This window comes from Podarcis gaigeae (assembly GCF_964106915.1).
Source record: "Podarcis gaigeae genome assembly, chromosome: 6".
Lineage (NCBI taxonomy): Eukaryota > Metazoa > Chordata > Lepidosauria > Squamata > Lacertidae > Podarcis > Podarcis gaigeae.
The window spans coordinates 74,147,144-74,170,557 of record NC_139682.1 but is presented as its reverse complement, the minus strand read 5'-3'; the positions used below and the strand labels follow the sequence as shown (position 1 = coordinate 74,170,557).

Here is a 23,414-nt window from a genome sequence, read left to right as displayed (position 1 = left end):
GTGGTACATACAGGACAGAATCGTTTGCAGCTCACATGTCATAACCCTGGCCTTTCCCTTATTGCATCTGCAAGCTCGTTCTCACCCCAAGGGGGATTTTGGTTTTGAAAATAATTCTCCTAGCACCACTGGCCACCCTTATGTTGGCTCACTCTAGAACAGGCTTTTAGTGGGGCACTTTAGTAAGAAGGAATGGCAGGATTGTCCCAAGTCTCTTGTCCTGGATCTGGAACTGCAACACGATCAGCGCTGAAGGGGGCATTTACGTGCTGCCATGTTTCAAGCAGGGTGGCACTGTGGGTTAAACCACAGAGCCTAGGGCTTGCCGATCAGAAGGTCGGCAGTTTGAATCCCCGTGACAGGGTGAGCTCCCGTTGCTCGGTCCCTGCTCCTGCCAACCTAGCAGTTCGAAAGCACATCAAAGTGCAAGTAGATAAATAGGTACGGCTCCGGCAGGAAGGTAATGGCGTTTCTGTGTGCTGCTCTTATTCGCCAGAAGTGGCTTAGTCATGCTGGCCACATGACCCGGAAGCTGTACGCTTGTTTCCTCGGCCAATAAAGCAAGATGAGCGTCGCAACCCCAGAGTCGGTCACTACTGGACCTAATAGTCAGAGGTCCCTTTACCCTTTACCTTTATGTTTCAAGCAGCAGCTATGCTGTAAGACATCTGGGGTTGGTTTGGAACCTGAAATGTTTGGTGGGATACATTAGGCTGGGCTGTATGTCACTGCAGTTTGAAAGAATTCAGGTTTAAGCATCTTCTTACGGTACACCAATTCTTTGCTTCAAATTGCATCCTTCCAGTGCCAAGATATATGGAATAGGGGAAGAGGCAAGTGCTCTGCAAAGGCACTGGAATATAAACAACTAAGCTACACACTGCTCCTCAAAATCGGTACAATTCACCACCTCTACACTGCCAAGATACACCCTTTCTTGTTGCCTTTCAACTCTATGAAACTGGTAGGTGGTCTTCAAAACTTGCTTTGATATTTTTCATTACCAGCACCATCATCAATCATACTAGTACTAGAAAACACATGTGTGGTGGCTGTACCAATCACACTGGCAGCAACTGGAGTAAGCAACAAACAGGCATTGACAAACTCACAATAGGATTCCTCTAGCGATAAAGCTCACATGTTTCTTAATGCAACAAAGGACTAGGACAACATCCTTGCTGGCCACAGGCATTCCATCCTCCCCATGTGGATTTGAGACCATGTAAAAGTGAAGGTTCATGGAACAGAAAATGTAAGCAAGAAACATTTATAGCATAGCACAACACCACAACGGCTCACTTAATGCAACTGTTAAAGTACCAACTTTTGTTTCCTATTTCCTGACTTTTTGGAGGTTGAGTCACCTTAATTCTGGTCTCAGACCTTTGGTTTGTTTGGATTTTTTATTTTTTTTAAGAATAATTGGATAAGTATATTTTGTTGCTGCAGGAACCTGTCCACAATGCACTTTCATACCTAACTGGAGAGAAGTCCTCATTAATGCCAACTATGGGGGGCAGGAATTGATGCTGGGGAAATTCAAACTGGGAAATTCATCAGTTCAATCCATTATTCTCACCACAGTCACCCCATTTTCACTAGTGAAAACAACTGCTGTTTTGCAAATGTAAAAGAATGGCAGCTACTTAAGGCAGTCTTAAATGCAGGCTATGGTCATGGAATGGATTCATCATAAAGGCAACGTGAGTGAGAACAGCTATAGCTCAGAGAGAAACCACCTGTTTTGCATGTATAAAATTCGGGTAGTGGAACCGGGGAAAGAACTTCTTTCTGAATCTCTGGAGAGTTGCTGTCATTCAGAGGAGACAATAATAGGAGAGGTGGGTTCAATGGTTTGACAGAGCATAAGGCAACTTCTTATGTACATTCCACTATGAGATCAGTATTAACACAGCAGGTCAAAAGGAAAGGAGCTCTTGATTTCTCTCTTCCCCTCACAGACATTATTTCTTGTCTGTACACCTCACAAAATCCCAGCTGTGCCTAGCCGAGTAATCTCAGAACAGAGGAAAGATTGCTGATAGTTTAGCCTAGCTCTCGGGTACAGAGACAACCAAAGCTCTTTATGTATTCCCACCTAACTTCTGGGATTTCCCCCCTCCCTGAGCCAAGGTTGGGATGAAGAATGAAGGGTACATGGTTTGTAAGATGGATTAAATCAAGAGGGACGGTAACCTGGCACGTTGCCTCATGTACAATTATCAAGAAATATGACCCCATGGAAATTCCTACGCGTGGAAGGTCTCAAACAATGAGAGGATTTAGGATTATATAAATCACAATGGCCTGTAGTATAATCACATGAGAGAACAAACCTGGAAAGCTTATTATACTGAATACCCAGATGGAGAACAACAGTTGTTGCTGTACTAAGAATTACCACTCTTGTAATCAATAACAAGGAAAAAAGAACAGTTGGGCAACTTGTTTCTTATTATGTTCACTTAGGCAACGTCTAGATCAATAAAGAGCATTAAGTCTCATACCACTCTTGGCTCTGCATACTCAATTTGCTGAGCGTATGCTGGGGAGGGATTTGGTTACACATTCACAATTTTTTAGCAGATAAACATGCATTCCACTTGGAAAGCCATTGTTTAAATGCCGGGCAATTTTTTTGTAGCATATCGAGACAGCCAAAAAAAAAAGGGGTCTTGGTGAAGTAGGCTGAATATATATTTTTAAGAAAATGAAAAGCATAACCAGAGAGGTTATTATTTATTGTCCCTAATTTTCAGTAACACTTATTGTTCCTAAGGTTGACATCCAGGCCACCTTCAAGGAAAAGAAGCAATTTTGGAGTATAGAAAATGTGTGCCTGTGATGTTGCCCATATACCTCAACACCTGCTAAGATCAGAGGAACTTCAACATATTTATGCTTCCTTCTTACTCCTTCCCCAATCTGCTCACTGCATGTATTCAAAGTGCTGGTTTTGACCTATAAAGCCTTAACCGGCTCAGGACCACAATACTTCAAGGACTGCCTCTTTTTGTATGAAACCACCCAGACCCTGAAATCATCATCTGAGGCCCTTCTTCATGTGCCTCCTCCTCAAGAGGTTCGGAGGGTGGCAACACAAGAATGGGCCTCCTCTCCAGTGGCCCCCCCGTCTGTGGAATTCTCTCCCCAGGGAAGTTCACCTGGCGCCTTCACAATACACCTTTAGTCACCAGGCAAAAACATTCCTTTTTAACCAGGCCTTTGGTTGATCTGATTCACATCCTATGCCCTGTTAAAATGTGTTGTTTTTTGTGGTGGTGGTGGGGCTATTGGGTTGTTGTTTTTATTTGTATTATGTATTTTGTGGTTTTATAACTTTATTTTACTGCACTGAGAACCCTAGGTATAGCGTGGTATGATTAATAATAATAATAATAATAACAATAATAGAAGCTAACCAAACTGGAAAATCCAACAGCCATTTGAAAGATAGGGAAAGATAACCACATGTAAGATAACCACAAATCTCTTGATCTGGGCATTGCTTTCTATGTATGGTGGATACTGGAAGTGAATGAACCTGAGGATGATTCCAAATGGGAAACCAAGCCAGATGGGTGGGGTATAAATAATACCCCATCATCATTACCATCATCAAATCTCAATGTGCGTAGACATGTGAGTCATTAACGTCAAAACAGCCCTGCTCTCTCTTTCTAGGTAGTCAATTAATGATGCTTTTGTCATGATGGTTTGGGGAGATTCCTTCTACCTTGTCTTAATGACAGGTGCATGGAATTTGCAGGAGAGGAACAAGACACAGGGGATACAATGCAGGGACGTGACGTATCCCTATGACATATTATAACTTTTGCACAGAGGGGAATTCCTTCCAGCTAGGGCTGTCACTCAATCAAAATCTTTGCTGACTAACCCTATGAGTTCCAGTTCCAGTTCCAATTCAACAAATTTGCACAGAACGTGCATAAAAACAGCTTACTTTGTTTTTAAATGATGCATACAAGTGTTATAGCTAGCATCGCCACAGAAGAGTTATTCCTGTGCAGGGAAAATGCCTCTTTCAGATAATACCTGAGATCTGCATGCATAAGCACAATATTAAGAATAATGGATGGGATCCATTGGGTGCCTTTGCATTCATGGAAAGGCTTTTGATCCAGCAGACACTTCCACTAATAGCAAAAAAAAGGGAAGGCATTTTTGCAGATTCACCCTTGCCCCTGAAGCTCTTCATATCTTCTTCCACCCTGTTCAGGAGGGTCCCTCAAGTCTTTGGAGCAGGTTGTGGGAACTGAAAGGAATAGGCAAAAACTGGCTTACCTGTTCTTCCACAAGTAGAGATATCCACTAAATCAGGCACAGGCAAACTCGGCCCTCCAGATGTTTTGGAACTACAACTCCCATCATCCCTAGCTAACAGGACCAGTGGTCAGGGATGAGGGAAGTTGTAGTCCCAAAACATCTGGAGGGCCGAGTTTGCACTAGATCAAAGGCTTTAACATGGGTGCACGTGTAATAATTGGATTATACCCTTTAAAAAATGCTGCCAAATCACCTTTAGTCTATTGAATCCAACCAAGTAGTTTACCAAATGCTTAATCTCTGCTTTCTCTATCTGCAGACAGAGCTAAAGTCTTGAACCATAAGCTTGAAAAGCACATGGACAGGCAGAACAGACCACACAAAAATAACAGTGTACAGCCCTTAAAATTACAATTATTGTGGTTTTTAAATTATGTATACTACTATCGACTCCCTTACCGTAGTAAACATTAAGAGAAGGGCTACCGAAAAAAGCAGTATGTTCCATGTGTGTGTGTGTTTGTGTGTGTGTTTTTAAAGATAATGTTGATCCTGCAATCTGCTGACATTAATTTAGCATAAATAAGTCCCCTAAGGATTTTGTTACTTAATGATCATATTGAGATCTTGACTAAATTAGTGACATCTATTAAATAAAGTGCTCCTTAGGAATGTGATAATTGTACTAGAACATATTGATTCAGGTTTTATTAACTCTGTCCCTAATATAACACAGCAGCCATTGCCAAAGCCAACACCGTTTCATACTTCTACAGCCCCAGAGAAATATTTCATGTAGGTAATCAGCATAATTATATATTGGGGAAAGTGGTCGGTACCAGAGAAGGTTGCATTAAAACTAGTTAGAGGATAGTGAAAGCTCCTCACATGCTAACGGTACCACTTCGTGAGATTAGTGTTTAAAGGTCTCTTGCTGAGACACAGGAACATGGCCCGTTTATTACAGCATTAATCATACATACAATACTTCCAGTAAAACCAAGTACAGAGGAAGAATGATGAATCCCTACCAATTCCAATAAAGATTGCTTTGTAATCATCTTCCTTCAAGGCAGTGAGCGTCAATCCTTCTGCCGAAAGCCCTCTGCCGCAAATTATCTGAAAGATAATATTAGGAAGCTCATCATCACTTTATCAGTCACTTTTAAGCTCAAGACATTCAGAAGCTTTGTCCCGGTCATTCAATCAATCATTTTAAGAAAATATAAAATTCCACTAAAGGCCAAAGGACTTTTTTTTTTTAACGTTGTTGACCCTAGACTTATATCTGAGCCAAGACTGTGAACATATAGCAGAAACTGATTAAATACTTTTGCTGGTTCTTTATGCCCACTTCTAAATGCAATTCAAAGTGCTGGTGCTTACCTGAGTGGTGTGTGAAGAAACCTGCTCACTTTCTATGGTGGGCAGTGTTGCAGCTAAGCTGCAGGCCACGCCAATGATCTGATGATTGGCAGGGCCAGATCACCCAGCTGCTGGCAACAGTTGCCAGCAGGTTTCGGGCAGGCGTTCCCTGTGGGGTGGTCCCAACTGGCCAATAGGCATCATCATCATCATCATTATTATTATTATTATTATTATTATTATTATTATTATTATTTATACCACGCTGGTTTCCTCAGCCACTCTGGGCAGCTCCCAATAGAATATTAAAAACAAAATAAAAGATCAAACATTACAAACTTCCCTAAACAGAGCTGCCTTCAGATGTCTTCTAAAAGTCCGATAGTTGTTTATTTCCTTGACATCTGATGGGAGGGTGTTCCACAGGGCCAAGCGATAAACAACTACCTGACATTCAGAAGACATATGAAGGCAGCCCTGTTCAGGGAAGTTTTTAATATGTGACATTTTAGTGTATTTTTCATCTTTGTTGGAAGCCGCCCAGAGTGGCTGGGGAAACCCAGCCAGATGGGCGGGGTACAAATAATAATAATAATAATAATTACCAACAAGGCTCTCTGCCTGCTTCCCTGTAGCTTCACTTCTTACAGTGATGGAACTACCCTTGGAGCTGGACCTCAGCGTCCTGGCTGAACAATGGGGGTGGAGACGCTCTTTCAGGTATACTCGGCTGAGGCCGTTGAGGGCTTTAAAGGTTAGCTCAGAAATGTATTGGGAGCCACTTGGGAGCTACTTGGGCCCACTCTCAGGAGGGAATAAATTGTGGCCTGCCCCAGCTCTCCTCTTCAGCCTTTATCAGACACTTTTGCTCCTGTATCAACCGGCCTAGGTACTGAGGTAACTTTGAAGGCCCTCCTTCAGGTGCCGCTGGCATCTGAGGTTAGACAAGGAGCATCAAGAGTGCTGTGCCCCATTTATGACATCCTCACAAAAGCTGCCCTGGTACCAACCTTAGCATTGTGCTTTTTTAATGTAGTATTTTACCATGCTATCACTTAAGTCTCAAAAATAAAAGGTCCGCCAGTAATCGGAGCATGAGGTCTTGCTGAATTTTGAGTCGCTCCGTGGACTTATACTGCTTCCTCCTCTGCTCATGCATTTCTAAACTACATGCAACTTGTTCCACTTGTTAATGTCCATTACTGTCATGCTTCTCTTAAGGAATGTTTGAAGTTGCTTACTGGAACATGGTGAGAAAGGGCATAAAGGTAAGTCAGCACCGAGGTGGGATTTAGAAGGAAGCATCTGTAATAAGAATGGAATGCATGGATAAAATACGGAGATTGCTATCACAAGATGGCCACCAATTTTGGTGGCTTTAAAAGTGGATTAGACAAATGGGTGGAGGAGATGGCTAACAGCTACTATTCATGAGAACTATATGGCCTGCTTGTGGACTATCTATGAGTATCTACTTGGGCACTGGAGAAAACAAGAGGCTGGACTAAATGACAGGCTTTTAGCCTAATCACACAGAGGTCTCATTATATTCTTAGGAAAAGGTGTGGGTTGTTTTGATTAGCAAATATTTGAGTGAGAAGGCATAATGATTTTACTGACACACCTACTACAGACTGAAATTCTAATGAGACCCTGGACCTCCAACCAGAAGGATATCTCCTCCTGCCAGTGACTCCCGTGTCTTACAACCTGGTTTGCTTTTGTGAAAAAATATTTTAAGAAACAGGTTAAAAAATAAAGAAAAGCTTTATTCCCATTCAAGCTGGGGACAGCACCACAAGCACATACACACACTGCACATGTTGAGCCGTCTGCAACATTGAAGTGAATGGAAGATTTTTGCTAATATGGAAGCTGAAGGTATATATACAAGACCCTTAATTCTTGGTTGAGTACATGTTAAAAATCATCTTTTCCCCCCTCTGTTCATTTAAAAGACGTTGTATAACTCATAATTATGAAATGATAACCAAAGCACAGTTGCAATCTTTCTCAAACAGATACTTTATATTCACTGGGAACAAAACATAAATCATTCTAATTTATCATACAGTGATGTGGATTACACACACACACACACACACATACACACACACACACACACTTGGGGTGGTGGGATTTAGTATTCTTTAGGCCTAGTCCTGTAACTTTCAAAAACCCAAATTATTCTTAGAAAAAGAATTACATGCATAAATAACTTCCAGTGCTCAAGACAATATTGCATTCTTCATCTGAGAGCACCGCAATTACTCTGATTTTGCCGAGGAAAGAGTTCTGTGCGGTGGATATGCAAAGAACTGAAAGAGATCTCTCCATCATACTCATTAAGGGCCACGATAATATCAGGGAAAATGAAAGGCTTTGGAAGTATTGCATCTTAACAGTGTGCCAGCATATACTTTGCTGCTTAATAGTTTTATTATCATGGTATTAGCTCCGTGCAAATGATCACATACGTACGTGGACAACATTAAATATAATAATCAATATATATATATATATATATATATATATATATATAACAAAACACGAATAGCTGAGTCTTTTCAAGGAAGTTTAACAATCATACAGGGTTCCCCCCCCCCCAAAAAAAATGTATTATTAATGCTCCACTTAGTTACTGTGCAAGACAGGTCTTCTCCCTGAGATGATATCTGTACACATTGTAAGAAAATGGAAAGTGTCACGGATTAATGTTTTTTAACTAATATTTAACTTGCATAAAAGGAGGAAGAGGGGGCTGGAAACAGCAACACCACGACGTGATTAAAGAAATCAAATCCTTCCAATAGCTACACTGAACCCCTAAAGCAATTTAGGTATTTGTTTCTTACAGACAATTAATCACATGCAGGCAAGCCAGATGAGAACTATTGATTGCCCTTTTCCAAACTAGTGGCATTCAGACAGCAGACAGACAAATGCCCTGAGCAAGAGAAAGCATCTTCCTCCCTCTGCCTGGTGTAGCTTTTAATTGTTCTTCACTAATGTGCATGACATTTTGCTGTTAATCTTTGGCAGAGCTCGGCTCCCTTTTTTTCCTGCGAGCTATACCAAAGCAGTTTATATTTTTCATTACCTTCACTCCGAGGTCTTTCATAAGCTCAGTTTCGAAATGTACTACATCATATGGCAGCCGGAACTGGGGGATTTCAGATGTACTAGAGAGAACAAATAGAATAGAGCTGATGAAACATTTCCCAGCTGTTTTACAAAAGAGAAGGCATCCTGGAATATTAAACATTTAAACACACAAGCACAGAGAGACAGACAGGGCATACTTAAAGTGGCTAAACACAAAGTAGGAAGTGCATCTTAAAACTTGCAAAAGCATGGCTAATCTAATGAACAGACAGCAGATACCCATGTTGGCACCTGTGGTATAAACTCAAGAAAAATATTTCAACCCATGTAAAAAAATAAGGTATGTTGAAAAATTATATGGCATGCTATTTAAAAAATCCACTTACAATAACACACGTTATAGGCAAATGAAGTTTATATTTATCTTTTACCTAAAAGCAAAATATGCCCATTTAAACAAAAAATATTATACAAAGACTTGCTAAAATTGAATATGTAAGGAGAAAAGGGTAACCACAAATTTCCAGTCTGGCACAGAGATCAGGTCAGATTGGGTCTGGTGCAGGTCACTAACAGTTGTATATTTCTGAATATAAAGACCTCAGCAATATTCAAAGGGTAAGGACAGAAGTTTACCGTAATGCTCCTGGATATATTGGAAATGTTATCTAGTCTTCCCTCCCCCCCAATACATTTGTTAAGAAGTAACTGGCACATCAGTTTCACCCAACCTGGGATCAAGATTGCAAACAGTTCCTTGTCCTCCCCTTTACCTTCTTTCCTGTTTCCATAATACACACAGTTCCCACTTTCCAAATGCTCACTAGGCAATATTTCACTTATCCAAACATAGAGGATTATACAGAAACAGCACTAAACACACAGCTGATTCAGATATCTAAACAGCTTGGCCACTTCCTTGTTTGTGCTTTGCTGGTTGATGGCAGCCAATTTCCAGAAGAAACCACAGAGAAAATGCGGGTGGGCGAGAGAAAGATCAGCCAAATCAAAAGATCAGGAGAGCTCGAACATACAAGTTTTTCTTTTGTCTCTCTTCTGCTTGTTGGCTGCAGTCATTTTAGGAAAACCATGGTGGGAGTGGAGAGAGTGATCATGGATTAGAAATTTTCCCATAGGAAATAATGGGAAACATTGGCTCATTATGAGAACAATCACCTAACAAACGATTTCCTGGGATCACATTGTGTTCAGAAAGTGTGACCTGCAGGTATCTGTGTTAACAAAATATCCCCCTTCCTTCACCAGCAGTTATTCACAAGCCCCCAAAACAAAAAACAGAGATGAACATACCCAGGTAAAAAAGGTAAAGGTAAAGGACCCCTGGACAGTTCAGTCCAGTCAAAGGAGACTATGGGGTTGCAGTGGTCATCTCACTTACAGGCCGAGGGAGCTGGCGTTTGTCCACAGACAGCTTTCCGGGTCATGTGGCCAGCATGACTAAACTACTTCTGGTGCAACAGAACATCGTGACGGAAACCGGAGCACACGGAAATGCCATTTACCTTCCCGCCGCAGCGGTACCTATTTATCTACTTTCACCGATGGGCTTTCGAAATGCTAGGTTGGCAGGAGCTGGGACAGAGCAATGGGAGCTCACCCCGTTGTGGGGATTTGAACTGCCGACCTTCTGATCAGCAAGTCCAAGAGGCTCAGTGTTTTAGACCACAGCGCTACCCATGTCCAGGTATCCCTCTTCTAGACCAAGCCAATACATGCCAGCTTGTATCCCTCAGTTCAGCTCTTGTGTCCCTCCATAGTTCTCTCCTGGTTTCTTCTTTCTGCAGCAACCAATAGTGCTATTTAGAACTTCCTAGTAGTATTTCAGATCTGCTTTAGTCCTTTTCCCTCTCTTGTAATCTCTTTTAACTCCAGCCCTTCAACTTGCTGACTCCACAAATGCTAGTTTCTAGCTTGATTTATATACTGAATTTTCACTTCCCCTCCAAAACCTTTTGCCAATCAACAAGGTGACTATTCTCCTTTTAAAGCTTCTGATTCTCCTTAACTGCTAGGTTCTTAGCATGAACCTTGGATCTGCTTGTGAATGACAAGCCCATTGTACAAAACACTCTCTTACTCTTTTAACCTCCCTGTAAACTTTTGACCTTCCTGTGCATGGGAGCCTTTAAAGCAAGCAAGCAACCATTTAACAATCCACGTCTTTCAACAAAAAACCAAACACAAAATGGCTGAAAGTTTTATCCCCTCACAGGCAGCATTATGGTAAAATGTACTGTAGATTGCTTAAGCCTACTACCTTGAATATGTGGCATCAAACTATTGAGGAAATTGCTAAGAAGTGTAAGAGGGTCTCTGCTGTGCAACTACCCAACATTCTATGGCCCTTCCTATTAATTTATTGGCCACTTTTATGCTTTTAAGCTTTATGTTCATGCTGTTCCTTTCCTTGAGGCTTTTAACTTCGTAAATTGCCTAGAAATCTATAGCTATACAGTTGTACCATGGAAGTCGAACGGAATCTGTTCCGGAAGTCCGTTTGACTTCCAAAATGTTCAGAAACCAAAGCGTGGCTTCCAATTGGCTTCAGGAAGCTCCTGCAGCCAATCGGAAGCCGCAGAAGCCTCATCAGATGTTCAAGTTCCAAAGAACTTTCACAAACCAGAACACTCACTTCCGGATTTGTGGCGTTCGGGAGCCAAAACATCCGAGTACCAAGATGTTCGGGATCCAAGGTACGACTGTATGGTAGAAATCTATAGCTATATGATGGTGTAAGAACGCACATGAAATTAATTTATTAAAATGAACGGTCTGATTCTTTTTTCAGTGTTGCTACTAAGCAAAGGCTAAAAAAGTTAGAAGTGAAAGACTGAACATCAAATTCCCTCCCCAAATGCTATCCGTATTTGGCTTCAGTTCTTCAACGTACTGAATAAAAGTACATTGTTTACAATCAAAAGATGAAGTGGGGCTTTTTAGGGGGTGAGAGCATTTGATACTTAGAATGTATATTTTGCAGAAAACCATGTCCCCCACCCCTAAACTTCAAATTGTTGTAGTTGTATGAGGAAAACATGGTGTTCAGAATGCTTTATTCCCAAATTTAATTATACTTTATATAATTAATTTAATTCCAAATTTAATTTAAATCTACCTTAAGCCCCCAACATAGCCTTCCTTTTCAAATATGGTGATGTTCGAGTAGCCCAATCGAGCCAGAAAGGTGGCACAGCTGATGCTTGCAGGCCCTGCTCCAAGAAGAGCTATCTTGGCATGGTAGGCTTCCGGCATTTCTTCTGGTGGTGGCAAGGATGGACTTCTACTCTGAGGAATATTCATTGCTCTGAATACCTGAAAAGGAAATGCATTAAAGTAGTTAATGAGTACAGAAGACAACACCCCTCTCTTCAAGCCCCAACAGTTAACTTGTTTGAAGAATGTCCATTCGTAGAGTTTGTCATCACATATGAAAATGGCAATTCTCATAATATTTTTTATTGGTTTCATTTGCACACTCCATATATACATATTATATTACATTTCACATTTACACCTGCTCCCAAGAGCTGACTTCCCTCCTTCCCTCTTCTGGCCTTTTATATGACATCTAACTTTTTCGTATTGTCTTCATCTATTTTGTATATTATTGTCCTTCTTTCGTATTTGTCAATAGAGTGTCTATAGTCAAATAAATCCTCCTGTATATACAATTCTTATTGTCTGTCTATATTCATTTACAACTACCATTGGTTACATTAATCACATTGCACATTTTACTTTTTGTTATTTTGTTTATCCAGAAATTTTCTTTGTATTTCACATTATGAGATTTTCAGTTCTACTGGTTTCACTATTTCACCTTATCCTTCCTATGTACGACATATTTTTCCCCCATTCTTTTTGAAATGTTTCATCGCCCTGCTGTCGAATTTTTTCCGTTAATCTAGCTATTTCTGCATATTCCATTACCTTCTGTCGCCATTCTTCTACTGTTGTTACTTGCTGTTGTTTCCAAACCAGGTTTGGAAAATGGCAATTCTCAGTGTTAAGTATCAAGGAAGTTCATCGCACAGTGAACACTGAAGTTGCAAACTATCCTTAGGGAATGTATTCCAATGAAGAAGAAGAAGAAGAAGAGTTTGGATTTGATATCCCGCTTTATCACTACCCTAAGGAGTCTCAAAGCGGCTAACATTCTCCTTTCCCTTCCTCCCCCACAACAAACACTCTGTGAGGTGAGTGGGGCTGAGAGACTTCAGAGAAGTGTGACTGGCCCAAGGTCACCCAGCAGCTGCATGTGGAGGAGCGGAGACTCGAACCCGGTTCCCCAGATTACAAGACTACCGCTCTTAACCACTACACCACACTGGCTCTCTGACTGCCAATCACAGACAACTGCTGCCAATCACAGACAACTGCTGCCAGGGACTGGCAGGACACTGATGAATGTGCACCGGGAGAAAGGGGGCTGGAGTCTGACTCGGGAGAGGGGGTCACTGATTTGTGGGGGACTGTTCCAGCCAGGTGTCAGAGGCTGGGGAAGCTTCAGAGCTGGAGGGTGGAGCACAAGATGGATAAGAAGAAGAGGCGGGTCAGGCAAGTGAAGGGCCCAATGCAATGCCACCCTCTCCTGCAAAACTGTCCCCCGGAACCAGGAGGGGATTGAAATGGGAGGAGCAGAGGAAGTTGCCACGCAGGCGCAGTCTTTGGTTCCAGGTGCCCAACCTGTCAGGGGAAGATACATAAACTGGTGGAAGGGGAATGATCACCAGTTGCTGCAACTGCTCCATAGAGCACAGACCTGGATATAGCTGCCAAGACACTAGATTGGTGTGCACAGGTATCCAGAGCTGTAGAAGCGATTGTGTTATCTTTGACAATACAGAATTACAGTGGTGCCTCGCAAGACGAAAAGAATCCGTTCTGCGAGTCTCTTCGTCTAGCATTTTTTTCATCTTGCGAAGCAAGCCCATTGACAGCTTAGCGGATTAGCACTATTAGCGGCTTTTAGTGGCTATTAGCGGCTTTTAGCGGCTTAGAAAAAGGGGGGGAGGGGAAAAAACCCACAGGAACTCGCAAGACATTTTCGTTTTGTAAAGCAAGCCCATAGGAAATTCGTTTTGCGAAGCACCTCCAAAACGGAAAACTCTTTCGTCTAACGAGTTTTCCGTCTTGCGAGGCATTCGTCTTGCGGGGCACCACTGTAACTATCTGTGTGTGCATTCCTTTGGCTGGAAAGCATCCTTGACAACTGCAGAGAGTTTGAGATTTACTTGCCAGTTGCTTCACTTTTATCTGTTGGATCGCATGATGGAAGATTTGGGGGGAGCGGGGCGGTCAAAAGCAATGATAGCTGGGGCAAGCTATGATACTTACTTACAACCTAAAACAGGTTTCATGGAAGTGAATTCTACTTATTTAGAATGCCCTTCTAATAAAGTGTGCTTACAATTCCAGTCCAGGTGAATAAATAATATAGAGCTTATAACAGAACCACATAGATATCACAGTTATTAGATTCCACACACGCCCAGCCCCAAAAGCCCAGGACCAGAAGCATTTATTTGACAGAAGTAGACCAAACCAAGAGTCTAGTCAATTGTAATTTTAAATGAAGAAAAGTTGAGCATGACTGCAATGTAGTGGTTGAGAGATCATGCAGCCATGCAAGAAATTCTAAAAATTCAAGGTTGAGTGCTTTGCTTTTAATTTTGCCTTCTCGTGCATATGGCTCTCAGTAACAGTACAATATAGGGTTTAAAAATAAAAGACCTATGCTGACCATCTATGATGCTCAGTCAGTGTTCCACACTGTGAAGAAGTGTGGGGTGCTCTTTCATAATTATTTATTAATGATTTTAATAGTACAGACCCTATAAACAGATATACATTTTCACTATCTTCTAAATCAGTATTCTCCAAAGTGGTGCCTGCCCGCCCCCGATATTTCAGAGTATAATTCTGATCAGTCCCAGCTATCATGGTTAATAGTCAGAGATGATGGGAGTTGAGGTCTTCAACATCTGAAGGTCACCAGATTAGGAAGGCCTATTGGAATCGCACATCATTATAGAAAAGAACATGATTCCTACCATTTACAGCAATGCACTCCAGGTGGAATTGTGCTTGGGCCTGGTGTGAAAGAACCAGCTAGGGCATCAGATAGACCACAGAATGCTAAAACATCTGCACAGGCTATCCATATACTACCAGGTCAGGTTCAAGGATCTTGCATGCCTTTTTAAGACTCATGGGACAATTTAAACAATGCCCGGCAAATGCCAGAAATACAAGATGCTAATCGGCAAAAACAATTTGCGTTTGTGGCACCTTGATGCTGACCATTTGCACTTATCTACCTGCAAAGCCAGCGTGATGTCTTGTTTTGTGCTGCGTTCCTGGCACAGCCAGTCAATAAGTCTCCCACCCTATGCACTTAAATCTGCTGGCACAGTATGTTTTCAATTGGGCTGTAAATCTTGCAATGCACAAAAAGGCAAGGACCACAAACCATTTAAAGTGCCACATGGAAGACAAAGGGATTAAACCCAGCTTAATTGCTTTATAACAGCACAGTTTAAGCACTTAGGTAGGTATCCTACCCAAAAGCTTAGGGAAGGGTGCACAAATATTTGAGGCAGAAGCACAATAGGCACTTTGAACTACCAAGGGCAGGAGACAATTCCCTAATTGCTTACGTATGTCCTCCCTGTCACTGCTCCCATACCTTTGCTAAGAAGCAAACATGGAGGTGAACCTAAAAATGAAGAGCACACTGCAAAAGAGCTTCTTGGAAGTAAATATTACAACCCAGGGGTTGCCAAACTTAGCACATTCATAGAAGCCTTTCTTCATGTCCACCAAGGAACCCTTGCCTGTAAAGACTTGTTGGGACTCATTGTCACCCTGCATGGACCAGGACACATTCAACATTTCTCTACACATATCCACTGCAGTGAATGGTGGATAAAGGTAAAGGTAAAGGGACCCCTGACAATTAGGTCCAGTCATGAATGACTCTGGGATTGCGGTGATCATCTCGCTTCACTGGCCGAGGGAGCTGGTGTACAGCTTCTGGGTCATGTGGCCAGCATGACTAAGCCACTTCTGGCAAACCAGAGCAGCGCATGGAAACGCCATTTACCTTCCCACCAGAGTGGTACCTATTTATTTGCACTTTGATGTGCTTTCAAACTGCTAGGTTGGCAGGAGCTGTGACCAAGCAACAGAAGCTCACCCCGTCACGGGGATTCGAACTGCCAACCTTCTGATCGGCAAGCCCTAGGCTCTGTGGTTTATACCACAGTGCCTCTCGTGTTGGTGCCCAAATCATCAATCAGGGAGGCCTCTTCACATCACGATCTCAGTGAGAAACCTCATACAGCGGTACCTCGGGTTACATACGCTTCAGGGTACAGACTCTGCTAACCCAGAAATAGTACCTCGGGTTAATAACTTTGCTTCAGGATGCGAACAGAAATCACGCAGCAGCGGTGCGGCAGAAGCGGGAGGCCCCATTAGCTAAAGTGGTGCTTCAGCTTAAGAACAGTTTCAGGTTAAGAACGGACTTCCGGAACAAATTAAGTACTTAACCCGAGGTACCACTGTATATGTTTCCATGGAGCCCTAGGGATGCAGATTGAAAGCCATTGCTGCTGCTCAAAATGTTTCACATTATTCTCTCTCAAGGAGATCTGGGATGGAGTTCATTTCATTTATGTCTTATTTTCATCTCAACTTCTTCTCTAAGCTCATGGTTCTCACTTTCTTCATTTAATCCCCACACCAACCCTGTGAGGTAGGTTAGGCTGAGAGGCAGTGACTGGCCCAAGTCCACCCTGTGAGCTTCATGGCTGAGTAGGAATTTCAACTCTGGTCTCCCAACAATCTAACCACTACATCACACTGGCTTTCATGACAGACCTTTCCCCCTAATGGAATTAAAGGTCTTCCTGCTTTGTGCAGATGTCCATCAGAGTCATTGTCTCTGGGAAAATGTGCTTGACTAGATAGCCCAGAAATGTTCCTACATGAAGAAGAAGAAGAAGAGTTTGGATTTGATATCCCGCCTTTCACTCCCCTTCAGGAGTCTCAAAGTGGCTAACATTCTCCTTTCCCTTCCTCCCCCACAACAAACACTCTGTGAGGTGAGTGAGGCTGAGAGACTTCAGAGAAACGTGACTGGCCCAAGGTCACCCAGCAGCTGCATGTGGAGGAGCGGGGAATCGAACCCGGTTACCCAGATTACGAGACTACCGCTCTTAACCACTACACCACACTGGCTCTCTATGAACTATTCTCTCTGCAAGCTGCTTTTCTTTAGAGGCTTGTGGAATAAGTTTCGGTTGCCCCTGAAAAAGAAGAGTAATTGTATTCAGAATATTTGGGGGCTCTGATACTTAAGCTTCTTTCTGAAAAAGTAGTTCACAACACTTTGAGGTCCACCGCTTGATTTCCGCCTGTCCTTTTGGTGCTGCTCAGCCTCTCCTTCTGACATGCATTTGTCAGTGCAGTTTATGGCTACAGTAGAAGCAGAACATGTTAATTTTGATAGATTTCGTCTGCTGAAGATAACAAGAAATTATTCAATCTTGCATGCTTGGAATGCAAGTGGAATATTACCCCCAAAATGCATTATGAATATGACAGATTATTGTTCCTTATCATTTCTATAATATATGAAATAGTCATTAAAAACCACGGCCAAACTTGAGGTGGGGGGGACCTAAAGTTTGCAACATTTATGAGCATGATCTGGGTATAAAATGAGTGTATATATTCTAAGTATATATTTGTGTGCGTACATATTTCAATAAATTTTAAATTATGCAGAACTACCACATTGCTCAACTGTATTAGAACCCTTGATACCAATAGATCACTTTAAATAAACTTAAAATGCTGCGATGAAAACCATTCAGAGCTATTCATCCTATGCCAGTTTTAATATCAATCATTGTGCCAGCGCACAGCATTTTTAATAGATTTCTAAAGATTTTTGAAGAAGAATGGTGGATATTTAGCAAAATCTATCAAGGCATAATTCTTCCCTATTAATCAAAGCATTAAGGCTAAAAGGAGACACAAATCAAGGTTTAACAGATATTGCTCATATTTGGTTTTAAAAACAGTAATAATTCAGTATTATATCACTCACACATTTGACAAGAGTTTAATCTATTTCTTTTATGCGAGCCACAAATGTGCGTATTTTTAAAGAAGAAAAAGCAAACTGGAATGGTTCTCTTTCTGTGGCAAGCCAAAAACATTCACTATTAGTAAAGGATCAGACATTCACTGTGCTCAATGAAACTTGCAAGCACATTCTTTCAATAGTCCTCCTGGCCTCTCCTTGGGAAGTCCAAAGCCAGTTGCCTGTCACAAAGAGGTAGTCAAAAAAGATGACTGCTCCAACAGGAAACTAAATATCTCATTTGCCAGCTTTCCTTGCAGGAAGAGTTGCAGGTAAGCTACAGGTAGAGTGTAGCAACAGGCTATTTATTCAAAGGAACGTCTGCCCATAGAACACCATGCAGGAAGAGGAAAAATGCATTATCTAAAGCTGAAGAACTGAGGTGAATGAACTCGTAATGGGTTCGGCCCAGTTTATTCTACCATCTGGGGCAAAAGGAACCGTGATTCAAATCTTTTTCCATTAAGTATTTTTAAGAAGAGCATGTTACATTCATTTTAGAGTGTACTTCAGGTATGAATAGCTACAGAGCAAAGTTCAAATGATTAGCTGCCAAAATCTTAGCCAATTTGTTAATATATATCTCTATTTTAAGGCGCACCATTTTTGTAACTGGAGCAGTGGCGGACTTTGAGGTCTCAAATTTCAGCAGCGTCCTCTGCAACACGAAAATTTGGCGCCCCCTGCTTCTCACCTTCCATTCTACATCATAGTTGCAGCCCCCCCCCCCCCGTGGCACCCCTGAGACTCTACGCCCAGTGTGACTGAACCAGTCATGCTCCCCTAAATCCACCTCTTACTGGAGGGGTAGATGGGCAGAGCTACTACACTTGTGCCCACTCTCTCACACTTCACGTGGGATCAGAACAGGGCTACACTGCAATTCAAACCTTAGACCATGGCTGAATATAAAGGATGATTGGCCAAGTGGCAATGGAGCTGCTCAATAAGTCAAGGTGAACAGACCAATCTTGAGGGATTATTTATTTCTTTATTATTTCACACTGGCACCCCGCCCTTGTTCGCCAAGTGGGAAGGGCAGTGTGTCTTATGAAATCACCTAAAGCTGTTCAAAACAAGTTTCTAATATGTTGGCAACCTCATACCTGGCGTTGCTCAAAAATCCCAAGAAACCAAAAAGACCAGTGCAGTTTTGAAAGGTTCCATCCACCATATTGATTCAAAATGGCACGCAACTGTATGCAAGCACAGGCAGAAAACATGCTCCCAATATCTCAGGAACCATTGTGTGAAATTGGGTTACGGTATCTTCAGAGGTGTCCCAATTCATAGCAAGCAACTTTCCAAATTAGCCTGAAAAGATAGAGTCAATATGGCAGGGAAGGGGGAATCTCCAAAACTCGTGTGAGGCTGAGCAAGAGTTCCAATGGTCCGGTGGATAAAGCTTGTGTAGCTTGTATAGCTGCTTTCCTCCTGCCCTTCAAATTGCCCAGAAAAAGACCATCTGGCTGATAACTGGGCCTCTAGTAGGTGCAATAATATGATGGGAGCTAAGTTCAGCCTGCTTAGTATGGCTCCAACACTATTTTTTAAATGTGAGTCACTGGGGCAGGGAGCATGTATAGGGCTAAACTGGATGAAAACAATAAATAATAAATTCCTATTTGGCACCATGTCTGTGCAGCGATTGTCCTATATCATACAGCTGTGCTTCATGGGTGGCAACCCGTATCCCAAGGACCACACACTGCCTTTGGCCCCCATGCAGGTTGAGGGAGCATGGAGGGCAGAATGAGACCAAGAAGGGCAAACCATAGGCTGGGTGGAGTGTAGCTGACATGGATGGAGAGATGGAAGGTAGATTGGGAGGGAACTCTCTGTAAGCAATCAGTTCTCTGGTAAGAGAAGGGCCACAGCTTAGTGGTAGAGCATGCGAGGAGCCCAATGACAGGCAGATCTGGAGCCAATGAAAGGTGACCTTTGAGGGTGACTTGGAAACTACAACTAATCCAGAATGCGGCAGCTAGTCTGGTGACTGGGAGTGGCCACTGGGACCACATAACCCCGGTCCTGAAAGGCTTACATTGGCTCCCAGGAGCTACCAGGCAGAGGGCCTTTTTGGCCCTCCCATCAGATGTCAAACAGACCAACAGTTATGTGATTCTGAAAAGACATATGAAGGCAGCCTTGTTCAGGGAAGTTTTTTAGTGTTTGATGTTGCATTGTGTTGGGAGCCACTCAGAGTGGCTGGGGTGACCTAGTCAGATGGGTGTAATAGTAATAACAACAACAACAACAACAACAACAACAACAACAACAACAACAACGGTAAAGGGACCCCTGACCAGTCGTGACCGACTCTGGGGTTGCGGCGCTCATCTCACTTTATTGGCTGAGGGAGCTGGCGTACAGCTTCCGGGTCCTGTGGCCAGCATGACTAAGCCGCTTCTGGCGAACCAGAGCAGCACACAAAAATGCAGTCAGATGGGGACTGGCTGAGGGCAGGGAGAGGCTGGTGGAACATTGCCTCATTTGCCACAACGGACCAGCCTCCACTGCTAGGCAAAGGGGAGAGGGAAGGAAGGAGGTGGCAGAAAGAGAGAAAATTTTGCTCCTGACCTACCAATGGCACAAGGCAGAGAGAGCCTGTTCTTCCACACACAAAACAAATGTTCCCCAACCCTGCTTTATAACCAAAAAGTATTTATGGATTACATCTAACTCTTTGTACATTCTTTTATTCAACACTAAGAAGTGGGCGGAGAACTACTACATTTGACTTAGTCTGGTTGCCAACAAGATGTGGAATCAAAACTCATTATTAAACAATCAAACAAAAAAAATCTGAACTCTACACATCTTCACTTACCTCTGTAGCAAATTGCTGCAGTCCGCCAATATTAATTGGTCCCTCCTCGGTGGCATATAAATTGCATCCACCCACGCAGAGGTCTGAAGTTGGACACACCATCCCGCACGTCAGCCCAAGTGGGTTGTCAGAAAAGATCATTCTGGCAGCTCCGTAATAGTTCTGCACAAGTAGGAAAACAGCAGCAGCATCATGTTAGAAGGAATGTGGAAGCTTAGAGACAAAGCTTTCAGCATTTCATCTGAACAATGTGTGTAGCATTACCCCAACGATTCCACACAAAATGTAGCCACATGTTACTCAGACATACAAGTTTTAAATCCATTTTCAGTCATGTCAACCTTATTTTGAAGACTGAAATGTTGTGATTAGTTTAGGCAGATTTTAAGTCCTCCCTGTAGCAAAATGGTCTCGCTATAGAAATAATGTTGTAGCTGCAAAAACCTTCCTGTAATGGCACCCTCTGTTCCTAAATCAATTACATACAAGGGGAGAGGGACCCCCACAAGATAATGTAATTTCCTTCCCAATTTTCTTCTCATTCCACAGAATCCACATCAAGACAATTCCTATATTTCATTATTACTTGAAAGATACTTATAAAATCCACCACTGATCCTCAGCAAAATAAGCTGGTTAATACATGCAAGGTTGATTCAGAAAAAAAAAAGTTCTATGATTTTATAATTCTATGATTTATCTGTACCTGTTGTTTCCTCAACATGTGTCCAAGGGCAGGTAAGGAAGAGCTTGCAGCGCCCTCAATAAGGTCAATACTCCGGGAAAAGCCCCTGACAACACATTCCTGCTGCTTGAAATGGCAACCCAAGGCATTTACTCAGAATTAATGGGGTCATGTTGTGCAGTGGTTACAGTACTGAAGAAGAGTCACATTACATTACAAGCACTTAAGTACCGTATTTTTCGCCCTATAGGACGCACTTTTCCCCCTCCAAAAATGAAGGGGAAATCTGGGTGCGTCCTATGGGGCAAATGCAGGCTTTCACTGAAGCTTGGAGAGCAAAAGGGGTCGGTGCGCACTGACTCCTCTCGCTCTCCAGGCTTCAGGAAGACATCCGCAGCCTAGGCAGCCCTGCGGGAGTTCCCGCAGGGCTGTCTAGGCTGCGGATAGCAGCCTGCTTCCCGAAGCGTCGGGCGCCCTGAAAGCAGAGAGCCCGGCACTTCGGGAACACATCCGCAGCCTAGGCAGCCCTGCGGGAGTTCCCCACAGGGCTCCCCATGCTGCAGATAGGAGCCTGCCGCCCGGCACACAAGACACCCTGAAGCAGAGCGCCCCGTGCGCCGGACAGACATCCGCAGCGTGGGGAGCCCTGCAGGAGTTCCCCGCAGGGCTCCCCACGCTGCGGATAGCAGCCTGCCGCCCGGGGCACCCTGAAGCAGAGTTTCCCACAGGGCTCCCCACGCTGTGGATAGCAGCCTGTTGCCCGGCGGGCGGGGCGCCCTGAAGCAGAGCACCCCACACGCCGGACAGACATCCGCAGCGTGGGGAGCCCTGCAGGAGTTCCCTGCAGGGCTCCCCACGCTGCGGATAGCAGCCTGCCGCCCGGCGGGCGGGTCACCCTGAAGCAGAGCGCGTCTCGTGCCGGGCAGACATCGGTCAGCCCCACAAGCTCGGGGGACAGCAAGGAGGCGCAGCGCCGCCATCCCGGTGTTCCTCGACCTGGTTCGGTTTCCCCGACCTGCTTTTTTTCCTTTATTCCCCCCCAAAAAACTAGGTGCGTCCTATAGGACGAAAAATATGGTACATTACAGTATGATCACATCTTACACACATTTAACTTGTGTGATCTCAACTATACACAGTTGTAGGTCAGCTAGTTGAAATGTTAAATGCAGAGGGTCTGTCCACACCAAGTCTGGATTGCTCGCATGACATCTCGTGGGAACTCAAACACCAAGTGAGATCTTGCCTTGGAAACCAAGGCTCTCTAATTATGCCAGGTCTGGGAAGCGCCTGCAACATATTGCGGGAACTCGAACGACCCGATGAGATCTCACGGGAGCATCCTGGGACTTTTGGAAGCAGCACACCAGTAGCTGAAGCCTCAAGATGATTGCAGGCGGTTTGGTTCTAAGGATTTGAGTATAAGCATTTTTGCATATACGCAGAACCCTTGGAACCAACCGCCATGTAAGACACAATCCTACTGTACATCCCCCAAAGAGTCCTAGGAACGTAGTTTGTTAAGGGCACTGGGAATTTTAGTTCTCTGATGGGTACAGTGTGCTTCTTAGCATTCCGAGGATGGGGTGGGGGCAGAAGCAATGTGCTTTACATGTACGGTGTAGATGGGAAAGGGACGCGGATGGTGCTGTGGTCTAAACCACTGAGCCTCTTGGGCTTGCCGATCAGAAGGTTGGCGGTTCAAATCCCCACGATGGAGTGAGCTTCCATTGCTCTGTCCCAGCTCATGCCACCTAGCAGTTCGAAAGCACACCAGTGCAAGTAGATAAATACCTTCCCACTTCATCGGGAAGGTAAACAGTGTTTCTGTGCGCTCTGGTTTCCGTCATGGTGTCCTGTTGTGCCAGAAGAGGTTTAGTCATGCTGGCCACATGACTCAGAAAGCTGTCTGTGGACAAACGCTGGCTCTCTTGGCCTGAAGGGAAGTCCAGTTGCCTTTGCTT

The 23,414-nt window shown here is 43.4% G+C and overlaps 1 protein-coding gene across 6 annotated transcripts in view; it reads right to left on the bottom strand.

The window, feature by feature from the left end:
- DPYD (dihydropyrimidine dehydrogenase) overlaps window positions 1-23,414 on the bottom strand; it is a 495,490-nt gene that overhangs the window by 314,863 nt on the left and 157,213 nt on the right. For 5 of the 6 annotated variants that reach the window (XM_083743291.1, XM_083743290.1, XM_083743288.1 and 2 more), the window contains exons 5-8: window positions 20,766-20,927; window positions 11,897-12,093; window positions 8,756-8,837; window positions 5,322-5,409 (exon numbers count right to left, since the gene is read on the bottom strand). In XM_083743291.1, the coding sequence (XP_083599417.1) occupies window positions 5,322-5,409; window positions 8,756-8,837; window positions 11,897-12,093; window positions 20,766-20,927 (529 nt within the window). The remainder of the gene's footprint in view (window positions 1-5,321; window positions 5,410-8,755; window positions 8,838-11,896; window positions 12,094-20,765; window positions 20,928-23,414) is intronic. The other variant, XM_083743287.1, reaches the window with a different exon arrangement.